This window comes from Coregonus clupeaformis, chromosome 21, assembly GCF_020615455.1.
Source record: "Coregonus clupeaformis isolate EN_2021a chromosome 21, ASM2061545v1, whole genome shotgun sequence".
In the NCBI taxonomy this organism is placed as follows: Eukaryota; Metazoa; Chordata; class Actinopteri; order Salmoniformes; family Salmonidae; genus Coregonus; species Coregonus clupeaformis.
In genome coordinates, this window is record NC_059212.1 from 58,046,625 (window position 1) to 58,059,010 (window position 12,386).

Genomic DNA, 12,386 nt, shown 5'->3' on the forward strand with positions numbered 1-12,386 from the left:
GCTAGGGGTGGAGGCTCGCACCAGTGAAAGTTAACTACTCTACTCATTTTTCGTTCGTGCCAAGAACAGGCGGAGACAAAAAAAGTTTAAAGGAACTGACTCGGACTGGCTATGTTGCGAAATCTATTTTTCTCATTTGTGGATTAGGGAACAAGAAGTTGTGTTTGTGGAATTAGGCATACTAACGTGATTTTATATTTGAAAGGAAAAGGTAAGATATGTCGATTATCCTAATAGGCTTTTTGATTGTATAACGGTCCACCCTGGAGATTTCGCTATTGTTGTCTAATTAATAATAATTTAAATAAAGGTAGGTTATTTAGCCCACTTTCTAACTATCCCATTGAATTTTATCATGGAATAGCAACTTCAAAGACCACTTGTATAGCCAAACAGATTTGTTTTAAACAGAAACTAAAATCATGATTTTTTGGGGAGTTATTATTTTCATTAATGACAAATATTGGTAAAGTCAATCTCTTTAATAGTCTAACAATTAAACACACATTGCGTATCGTGCATTTCCTTTATCCCCATTGCCAAAGGACTCCAGAGCGCGAGGATGGCTGTGTTGGTCTCGAGGGACCTGTCAGTAAGCGTGACGACGGACGTCAACGCGGCTAAACTGACAGACAGACGGCAGGCTCTGCGCGAAAGCATCCAGAAAGGCGAGGCGAAGGCATTGGGGGTGAACATCAAATGTCAAAGACTATTTAAATTTTTTAGATAGAGATGCTACAATAGGGGAAGGTTATTATAGCATGTTGTGTTCAGCCCTGAGCATTTAGTGTCCTGTTTTTTTTTTCAGTCACATTATGTTTGACTGACGCATTTAAGAGTCAAAATGTATTTGTACATGACTCATTATCTTTACTGTCTCTATAAAGATGTCAGACTGTCAGACATTGGTTTGTGGTGAACGCCTGGAACCTAATGTGTTTGTGTCAATAAGTCAATCATATTATAAAGCCCTTTTTACATCATCAGTTCCTACAAAGTGCCTTTACAGTAAACCAGCCTGTGTGTGTGTGTGTGTGCTTGCTTCTGTCTGTGTGTGTAATTGTGTGTGTTCGTCTATCTATCTATCTAGTGTGTGTGTGTGTGTGTGTGTGTGTGTGTGTGTGTGTGTGTGTCAGGTGTCCCAGGTAATGATTGGGGTAATGGTGATGTCCTACTCCATCCCCCTCCTCTCCACTGAGTTCACAGAGGTCGTGACCTTTGGGGTGCCTTGGTGGAGTGGCCTATCGGTAACCTAGTAACCTAACCTTCACTCATACTCAATCTCTGTACTGAATGATTTTTGGATGATAGTGAATTACGTTTTGGGGTGGTTATTGTAATTACCAGGTTTTTTAAAAGTGTTGCCATCCAATTTCATTATTATTTTATCCGATAATGCACTCATTCTTTTATATAACCATTGGTTATGATATTTGATTGACAATTGGGAGTTTTTGTTTATATCTGCTGTGCCTAGTTCATAGCAGCAGGAGTCGTTGCCATAGTGATGGAGAAACAAAGCAGTATGAAATCGGTGAGTATGAATACCACCACACGGCATGCTCGCGTACACACACTAACACTAGTGATGCGTGGGGTGACTCATAACCCGCAGTCTCCGCAGGTTTAGGGCAATGATGTATATACATTCTGGATTGCTGATGCTATGTATTGGCCAATGAGATGCTTTGAAGCCACCAGTCGGCCATATTGGCACTCCTCAGAAAAGCAGTCATCTATGGAGAGAAATAGTAATGGCGTCTTTTTGTAGGCACTAACTCCGCCATGGTTCATTCGACAAAGCCTATGGGGAAAATGAATGCCGTTTTTGGAGGGTTTTTGGATACATGTCGAAAATAAGGTCTGTGGTAAACACAGGCTTAGGAGATCTTATACGTTTTGTTCTATGAGATAATCTTCATCAGCTAACGTCACCTTTTGTGAATTTTGAAGAATTTATGTAATTTAAAAAGCACAAAAAGCACATAAAGGCTTCATAATTCATAAAGGTCATGTTAACTGACTGCTATTATCTCATAGAACAAAACATACGAGATCTCCTAAGCATGTGTTAACCTCAGACCTTATTTTCGGTGTTTATTCCAAAACCCTATTCTTTCCCCACTCATTTTTCGCATAGGGATGGCTGAATCATTTCCGGGTTTTAGGACTACAAGCTGGCGAGTTCTATAGGAATTGATGCAATTCTACATTATTTCATTTAAATGTTTCAAGGACAAAATTGCATGTATTTAAGTATTTTAGTTGTTTTAGTCGGGACAGAAACATTAATACTTTCAAATAATTATACTTTAAGGAAAATATTTTAATATTTTTATTTATTTGTATGTTTAGCTCACATAATATCATTTAAAAGTATGCATTAAGGTGTCTGTAATAGAATAAACGTGGCAAAAACTAAAGTAAATATTTTTTTACAACAGTGGTGGAGTGCCAAGATGGAGGCACGGTGGCTTCAAAACAGCACCCCCAATCATCTAGTGTTTATATATAAATCATTGGTTTAGTGTTATGAAATATTATGCAGTGAAGGGCAGGTAGGTGGCAGTCGGGTTGAATAAAGAGAAAATAATACATTTAAAAAATCTATACATGTATAATTGTTGTACAATTCATATCTAGGTCTATAGGCTACATTGAGGTTTTCCTTTCATGTTTTTGGCATTAGTGCGTAAGCCTAAACTTTAGGGCCTAACTTTACGCGTGCCAAATAGTCTACAAGCCAATCGCCAAACGCTTTTGGGAACAGGCAGAAAAAGTTAACATCGATCCACGGAGGCAAAAAGGACAATGCCGGAGTTTAATTCAATAAGAGAAAAGCTGTGAAATGGAGAGTTAAAAATACAGAGAAGGGAGGACAGAAAAGTAATGTTTGGGAAAGATTTGGTGAAGTGGTAAAAGTGGATGATAACAGTGACTATGTTATGTGTGATGATTGTGAGGCGCTATACGACGGGGCTGTAGTGGAACAGGTTGAGAGCTTCAAGTTCCTTGGTGTCCACATCACCAACGAACTATCATGGTCCAAACACATCAAGACAGTCGTGAAGAGGGCACGACAAAGCCTATTCCCCCTCTGGAGACTGAAAAGATTTGGCATGGGTCCTCAGATCCTCAAAAAGTTATACAGCTGCACCATCGAGAGCATCCTGAGTGGTTGCATCACCGCCTGGTATGGCAACTGCTCGGCCTCCGACCGCAAGGCACTACAGAGGGTAGCTGCTGCTACTCTGTTAATTATTTATGCATAGTCACTTTAACTCTACCCACATGTACATATTACCTCATCTACCTCAACTAGCCGGTGACCCCGCACATTGACTCTGCACCGGTACCCCCATGTATATATAGCCTCCCTATTATTATTTTATTTTACTTCTGCTCTTTTTTTCTCAACACTTTTTTGTTGTTGTTTTATATTACTTTTTTATTTAAAAAAATAATGCATTGTTGGTTAAGGGCTGTAAGTAAGCATTTCACGGTAATGTCTACACCTGTTGTATTCGGCACATGTGGCAAATAACATTTGATTTGATTTGATTTAGTCACAAGGTGGGGACTTCAAATAGGCCTATGCAGTGGTGGAAAAAGTACTCAATTGTCATACTTGAGTAAAAGTAAAGATACCTTAATAGAAAATGACTCAAGTAAAAGTGAATGTCACCCAGTAAAATACTATTTGGTTTTAAATATACTTACACCTACCGTTCAAAAGTTTGGGGTCACTTAGAAATGTCCTTGTTTTTGAAAGAAAAGCAATTTTTTTGTCCGATAAAATAACATCAAATTGATCAGAAATACAGTGTAGACATTGTTAATGTTGTAAATGGCTATTGTAGCTGGAAACGGCTGGGTTTTAATGGAATATCTACATAGGCGTACAGAGGCCCATTATCAGCAACCATCAGTCCTGTGTTCCAATGGCACGTTGTGTTTGCTAATCCAAGTTTATCATTTTAAAAGTCTAATTGATCACTAGAAAACCCTTTTGCAATTATGTTAGCACAGCTGAAAACTGTTGTGCTGATTAAAGAAGCAATAAAACTGGCCTTCTTGAGACTAGTTGAGTATCTGGAGCATCAACAATTGTGGGTTCGATTACAGGCTCAAAATGGCCAGAAACAAATAACTTTCTTCTGAAACTCGTCAGTCTATTCTTGTTCTGAGAAATGAAGGCTATTCCATGCGAGAAATTGCCAAGAAACTGAAGATCTCGTACAATGCTGTGTACTACTCCCTTCACAGAACAGCTGGCCATTTTGAGCCTGTAATCAAACCCACAATTGCTGATGCTCCAGATACTCAACTAGTCTCAAGAAGGCCAGTTTATTTCGATACACCAAATGTACATTTTGACTTGGGAACAAGAGTGGAGAAATATGATTTATTTATTTCAGCATCTTGAGAGAATGCGAATGCGCAGTTAGTCTGTAGAGGTGCGATCTTTATCAGTGTCATACAAGCTGATAGTATTTCAACCACATAAAATATGCATCCAAGCCGAACTGAAATCTTATCAGCAACATGTTGGGTCATTTCACAGCTTTTTTATTTCCTTACTACCGGTCAAACTGATTCTGGTGAACAAGGGTTTATTTCAAGTTGACTCACAAATAGCCTAACAAAATTATTAGCAGAATCCTGCACCCCCTGTCAAACAATCGTTCCGCCATCTCTGACTATAGCCTACAGCGCATTTTTTATATATTTGTGGGTTAGGGTCAGGTGCAGGCCTCAGATTTTCACTTTATCACATATAGTCACACACACAACACACCCTATATTACAAAAATGTGCATGATGATCAATGAGGTCTGGCCCCTGACTCCCACCCCTATCTCTTTCTCCTCCCTCCCCCTCTCTCTCTTTCTCTCTCCCTCCGCCCCTCCAGCTGAGTGTGTGTATGGTGGTGACACTGGTGGTCAGTTTGGTTTCTCTCCTGGCCCTCATCTTCTACTTCATCGATCTCCACAACAACCCTGAGACACAGTGTAACCACCCCACGGACCACCCATCATACTACATGCAGGAGTTGGAATGTGACCACCAGCACTACGCCACTGTCAGTATCTCTTTCATCATTGGTCTATGTGTGTGTGTCGCCACTGTGTACTGTCACCCCAACATGTTTGTAATGCATCATGTGTATGACTCATGGAGAAATTATATTCATTCTGAAATGATATGTCCCTCATATTCAAATTATCTGTTTCATCACAATGCAATATTACAATTTATGTGTGAAAAATGTTCTTCCAAACACATTGTAATGTTGTGGTATTGTGTATTTTATATTGTAAATTTGTAATAATAGAGTAATAATGTATTTTATGCTGTTGTGTTTTACTGTGATGTCATTACTTGCTCTCAGTTTAACTTTCACTCTCTCTGTCGCTCCCCCCCCCCTCTCTCTTGCTCCTTTCTTTACCTCAGATGTTCAGTTACGGAGTAAAGTCATGCCTCCTTCTCTTCACCATCATCCAGATCACCATCTCCTCAACGCTCTCTTACATCCTGTACAAGGAGAGGAGGAGTTACGGACCCTACTCAGTAAGACAGACAGGAAAATACATTAAAGGGGAACTTCAGTATTTTACTCAATTTACAGATGTAGATTACTAGATTACCATGAACATTATATTTAGTATTTATTAGGATCCCCATTCAGCAGCTACTCTTCCTGGGGTCCAAACAGAGAGAGGGGGGCAGCGACAGAGGGAGCGAAAGTTAAACTGAGAGCAAGTAATGACATCACAGTAAAACACAACAGCATAAACAATACATCTTAAAATACATTACAAATTTACTATATAAAATCCACAATGTGTGTTTATGTGTGTAAAGTACATGTAGATTACAGATTACAGTGTCTCCTGGCCCATAGACTACTTTCCGGGTGAGGAACCATCTAACTTCAAGTTGTAAAATATTTCCCTTTTCATATTTTTTTTATCACTGTCATATTCATTATTATCTGGGGTATTAGAATGGTGCTGGAGGAGATGGCTGCCGTTTTATGGGCTCCTAACCAATTGTGCTATTGTGTGTGTTTTTTCGCGCTATTTGTAACGTCTCTTTTGACCGAAAAGAGCTTCTGGATATCAGGACAGCGATTACTCACCTCGTACTGGACAAAGATTTTTTCTTTAACGAGTCGGACGCAAAGGATTTTCTTCAGACACCCGACAAGGCCCAAATCCCCGTCATTCGCATGAGAAAGAGACAGAGATATCGAGGATGTAGGTCGTGGTGCCTTGTAAGGATCCAATGTCAAGTGGGTAATCTGCCTCCACCATCAGTCCTATTAGCCAACGTACAATCATTGGATAACAAAATAGATGAACTACGATCACGGATATCATACCAACGGGACATTAAAAACTGTAATATCTTATGTTTCACTGAGTCGTGGCTGAACGACAACATGGATAACATACAGCTGGCGGGATATACGCTGCATCGGCAAGATAAAACAGACAGGGGGTGGCGGTCTGTATATATTTGTAAACAACAGCTGGTGCACGAAATCTAATATTAAGGAAGTCTCTAGGTTTTGCTCGCCTGAGGTAGAGTATCTCATGATAAGCTGTAGACCACACTATTTACCAAGAGAGTTTTCATCTATATTTTCGTAGCTGTCTATTTACCACCACAACCCGATGCTGGCACTAAGACCGCACTCAATGAGCTGTATAAGGCCATAAGCAAACAGGAAAACGCTCATCCAGAAGCGGCGCTCCTAATGGCCGAGGACTTTAATGCAGGGAAACTTAAATCCGTTTTACCTCATTTCTACCAGCATGTTAAATGTGTAACCAGAGGGAAAAAACTCTAGACCACCTTTACTCCACACACAGAGACGCGTACAAATCTCTCCCTCGCTCTCCATTTGGCCAATCTGACCATAACTCGATCCTCCGGATTCCTGCTTACAAGCGAAAACTAAAGCAGGAAGCACCAGTGACTCGGTCAATAAAGAAGTGGTCAGATGACGCAGATGCTAAGCCACATGACTGTTTTGCTAGCACAGACTGGAATATGTTCTGGGATTCTTCCGATGGCATTGAAGAGTACACCACATCAGTCACTGGCTTCATCAATAAGTGCATCGATGACGTCGTCCCCACAGTGACCGTACGTACATATCCCAACCAAAAGCCATGGATTACAGGCAACATCTGCACTGAGCTAAAGGGTAGAGCTGCCGCTTTCAAGGAGCGGGACTCTAACCCGGACGCTTATAAGAAATCCCGCTATGCCCTCCGACGAACCATCAAACAGGCAAAGCGTCAATACAGGACTAAGATTGAATCGTACTACACCGGCTCTGACGCTTGTCAGATGTCTAAGGGCTTGCAAACTATTACAGAATACAAAGGGAAGCACAGCCGCGAGCTTCCCACTGACACGAGCCTACCAGACGAGATCCCAACAGATCCACAGATGATGCAATCTCTATTGCACTCCACACTGCCCTTTCCCACTTGGACAAAAGGAACACCTATGTGAGAATGCTATTCATTGACTACAGATCAGCATTCAAATCAAATCAAATCAAATTTTATTGGCCACATGCGCCGAATACAACAGGTGCAGACATTACAGTGAAATGCTTACTTACAGCCCTTAACCAACAGTGCATTTATTTTAAATAAAAAAGTAAAATAAAACAATAACAAAAAAGTGTTGAGAAAAAAAGAGCAGAAGTAAAATAAAATAACAGTAGGGAGGCTATATATACAGGGGGGTACCGGTGCAGAGTCAATGTGCTAGTTGAGGTAGTTGAAGTAATATGTACATGTGGGTAGAGTTAAAGTGACTATGCATAAATAATTAACAGAGTAGCAGCAGCGTAAAAAGATGGGGTGGGGGGGCAGTGCAAATAGTCTGGGTTGCCATGATTAGCTGTTCAGGAGTCTTATGGCTTGGGGGTAGAAGCTGTTGAGAAGTCTTTTGGACCTAGACTTGGCACTCCGGTACCGCTTGCCATGCGGTAGCAGAGAGAACAGTCTATGACTAGGGTGGCTGGAGTCTTTGACAATTTTGAGGGCCTTCCTCTGACACCGCCTGATATAGAGGTCCTGGATGGCAGGAAGCTTGGCCCCAGTGATGTACTGGGCCGTACGCACTACCCTCTGTAGTGCCTTGCGGTCCAAGGCCAAGCAGTTGCCATACCAGGCGGTGATGCAATCAGTCAGGATGCTCTCGATGGTGCAGCTGTAGAATTTTTTTAGGATCTGAGGACCCATGCCAAATCTTTTCAGTCTCCTGAGGGGGAATAGGCTTTGTCGTGCCCTTTTCACGACTGTCTTGTGTTTGGACCATGATAGTTCGTTGGTGATGTGGACACCAAGGAACTTGAAGCTCTCAACCTGTTCCACTACAGCCCCGTCGATGAGAATGGGGGCGTGCTCAGTCCTCTTTTTTTTCCTGTAGTCCACAATCATCTCTTTTGTCTTGGTCACGTTGAGGGAGAGGTTGTTATCCTGGCACTACACGGCCAGGTCTCTGACCTCCTCCCTATAGGCTGTCTCATCGTTGTCGGTGATCAGGCCTCCCACTGTTGTGTCGTCGGCAAACTTAATGATGGTGTTGGAGTCGTGCCTGGCCATGCAGTCATGGGTGAACAGGGAGTACAGGAGGGGACTAAGCACGCACCCCTGAGGGGCCCCCGTGTTGAGGATCAGTGTGGCAGATGTGTTGTTACCTACCCTTACCACCTGGGGGCGGCCCGTCAGGAAGTCCAGGATCCAGTTGCAGAGGGAGGTGTTTATTCCCAGGATCCTTAGCTTAGTGATGAGCTTTGAGGGCACTATGGTGTTGAATGCTGAGCTGTAGTCAATGAATAGCATTCTCACATAGGTGTTCCTCCCGTCCAGGTGGGAAAGGGCAGTGTGGAGTGCAATAGAGATTGCATCATCTGTGGATCTGTTGGGGCGGTATGCAAGTTGGAGTGGGTCTAGGGTTTCTGGGATAATGATGTTGATGTGAGCCATGACCAGCCTTTCAAAGCACTTCATGGCTACAGACGTCAGTGCTATGGGTCGGTAGTCATTTAGGCAGGTTATCTTAGAGTCCTTGGGCACAGGGACTATGGTGGTCTGCTTGAAACATGTTGGTATTACAGACTCAGTCAGAAAATGAAAATGTCAGTGAAGACACTTGCCAGTTGGTACACGTCCTGGTAATCTGTCTGGCCCTGCGGCCTTGTGAATGTTGACCTGCTTAAAAGTCTTACTCTCATCGGCTACGGAGAGCGTGATCACATAGTCATCCGGAACAGCTGGTGCTCTCATGCATGCTTCAGTGTTGCTTGCCTCGAAGCGAGCATAGAAGTGGTTTAGCTCGTCTGGAAGTCTTGTGTCACTGGGCAGCTCGCGGCTGTGCTTCCCTTTGTAGTCTGTAATAGTTTTCAAGCCCTGCCACATCCGACGAGCGTCAGAGCCGGTGTAGTATGATTCAATCTTAGTCCTGTATTGACTCTTTGCCTGTTTGATGGTTCGTCGGAGGGCATAGCGGGATTTCTTATAAGCGTCCGGGTTAGAGTCCCGCTCCTTGAAAGTGGCAGCTCAGTGCGGATGTTTCCTGTAATCCATGGCTTCTGGTTGGGGTATGTATGTACGGTCACCAAAGTGCCCACAAAGCTCATCACGAAGCTAAGGACCCTGGGACTAAACACCTCCCTCTGCAACTGGATCCTGGACTTCCTGACGGGCCGCACCCAGGTGGTAAGGGTAGGTAACAACACATCTGCCACGCTGATCCTCCACACGGGAGCCCCTCAGGGGTGCGTGCTCAGTCCCCTCCTGTACTCCCTGTTCACCCATGATTGCATGGCCAGGCACGACTTCAACACCATCATTAAGTTTGCCGACGACACAACAGTGGGAGGCCTGATCACCAACAACGATGAGACAGCCTATAGGGAGGAGGTCAGAGACCTGGTCGTGTGGTGCCAGGACAACAACCTCTCCCTCAACGTGATCAAGACAAAGGAGAGGATTGTGGACTACAGGAAAAGGAGGACCAAGCACGCCCCCATTCTCATCGACGGGGCTGTAGTGGAGCAGTTTGAGAGCTTTAAGTTCCTTGGTGTCCACATCACCAACAAACTATCATGGTCCAAACACACCAAGACAGTCGTGAAGAGGGCACGACAAAGCCTATTCCCCCTCAGGAGACTGAAAAGATTTGGCATGGGTCCTCAGATCCTCAAAAAGTTATACAGCTCCACCATCGAGAGCATCCTGACTGGTTGCATCACTGCCTGGTATGGCAAATGCTTGGCCTCCGACCGCAAGGCACTACAAAGGGTAGTGCGTACGGCCCAGTACTTCACTGGGGCCAAGCTTCCTGCCATCCAGGACCTCTATACCAGGCGGTGTCAGAGGAAGGCCCTAAAATTTGTCAAAGACTCCAGCCACCCTAGTCATAGACTGTTCTCTCTGCTACCGCACGGCAAGCGGTACCAGAGCGCCAAGTCTAGGTCCAAAAGGCTTCTTCACAGCTTCTGAACCCAAGCCATAAGACTCCTGAACAGCTAATCAAATGGCTACCCCCTTTTTTACGCTGCTGCTACTCTCTGTTTATTATCTATGCATAGTCACTTTAACTCTACCTACATGTACATATTACCTCAATTACCTTGACTAACCTGTGCCCCTGCCCATTGACTATGTACTGGTACTGTATATAGCCTCGGTACTGTTATTTTACTGCTGCTCTTTAATTATTTTTATTTTTTAGCTATCTATTTTTTACTTAACACTTATTTTTCTTAAAACTGCATTGTTAGTTAATGGCTTGTAAGCATTTCACTGTACGATAGAATCAAAACTAAATGAAAGGGGGATTAAAACAACACCCATATTTTTGGAGAGATTGTTTCCATACAAATAAAATATTTACAAGATAGTGTAAATACACAGAGAATGCCACAAGTCAGGCAATTGAGTAGTTAATCTATCTATTTTCTCCTCTCCCTTCCTCCTTCTCCTCTTTCTCTCTCTTTCTCTCTCTTCCAGTCTCTCAATCAAGATGTTGCCTCGACTCCCATAATGGTCACTGCCCCCGACTTCAACTGACCAATAACAGCTGCAGACAGATTTCCACCAATTCCCCTGTTATGATAATGATGATTTGTCCGCCACAGATGGTTTGTTTAAGTTTCTACCATTGTGGCTTGATGTTATGTCTTTGAATGTGTAACATGAAATTGTGGAATTGATATGGATGCAATTCCATAGTATGCAGTGTTTACTACAATGCAGTGCTAAATATTGGTTTAATTTTCCCTAAATTCCTCATTTGTTTTGTATATTTTTACCTAAATAAAATCATTTATATCAAAAATACTGTTCTTCAAAATGCATTTGTAACATAACTTGTTCTGATAGTGAGTCCCGCTCATCTCCTCTCCGGATTTTCAGGACAAAGTGTTCTCTCTCTCTAGAACACAAATAAGCCTTGTCCGAGCCAGAACGGCCCATAGGGGCAGAAGCCTATCTCCTGTTTCTGCAGCGTGAGGCAGCTTGATGTACAAGTACACCCCCTGGACAGGAGGCTAGAATACCTAGAATGATAGAAAAACATGAAGAAGGTTTAGACAGCAATGTCATCAAAAGGTCATCTTAAGATTCTCCAGGAAGTGTTTCTGTAACCAGGTTATGTATCAGCTCTGGGAGCTAGATGGAACCTCAAGTGAATGGATGGAACTGAATGAAACCATTTGGAACAGTTTGGCTTCATTTTCGTTGGCTCCCATGTACAGGACACTTTCTGGTATCTTTCGAATCTAAGCCTTTTCTCCCATTCTAGGCACTAGGCCAGAGAGGTTCCACTCTCTCATCTCCATCCATTCGAAACACACACACACACACACACTGTGACTGGGCCGTCCAGCTGCCGACCTTCTGACCTCCCTCATCTCTTCCTGTTCTGTTCCCTCACAGTCTCTCCTTTCAGAGACATGGGATGTGGCCCAAATGGCACCCTATTCCCTATATAGTGCACAACTGGTCAAAAGTAATGCACTATATAGGGAATAGGGTGCCATTTGGGAGGGAGACAGGGTTTCAGGGTAGTGGAGTGGCTGAGCATGAACGGCAGCGTTCACTGCTTTGATGGAGTCTGACTCCAGATGATCCAAAAAATGAACTAATTGTTTTGTTCCTCCCTGACCCCCTCTTCCATTCCATCTCACACTCTCCCTCCCACACAGACACCCACACACAATCCACCTCTCTCTCTTTTTCCATCCACCCTCCCTATCCTCCTTTTTTCCCCCTATCCTTCTTTCACGCTCTCTACATTGACGTACTTACTTATTCACTACATTCCTGCATTTGTTTTGATTTTTGATGGAC

At 43.1% G+C, this 12,386-nt stretch overlaps 1 protein-coding gene across 1 annotated transcript; it reads left to right on the plus strand.

Annotated features, from left to right (window-relative positions):
• The first annotated feature begins 88 nt into the window (after window positions 1-88).
• On the plus strand, window positions 89-11,375 carry tmem176 (transmembrane protein 176). The gene is made up of 7 exons (XM_041843037.2): window positions 89-211; window positions 546-688; window positions 1,137-1,247; window positions 1,478-1,534; window positions 4,913-5,083; window positions 5,455-5,571; window positions 11,046-11,375. Exons 2-7 carry the CDS (start codon window positions 563-565, stop codon window positions 11,103-11,105), a joined length of 642 nt encoding a protein of 213 aa, XP_041698971.1. The 5' UTR covers window positions 89-211; window positions 546-562; the 3' UTR covers window positions 11,106-11,375.
• The last annotated feature ends 1,011 nt before the right edge of the window (window positions 11,376-12,386 follow it).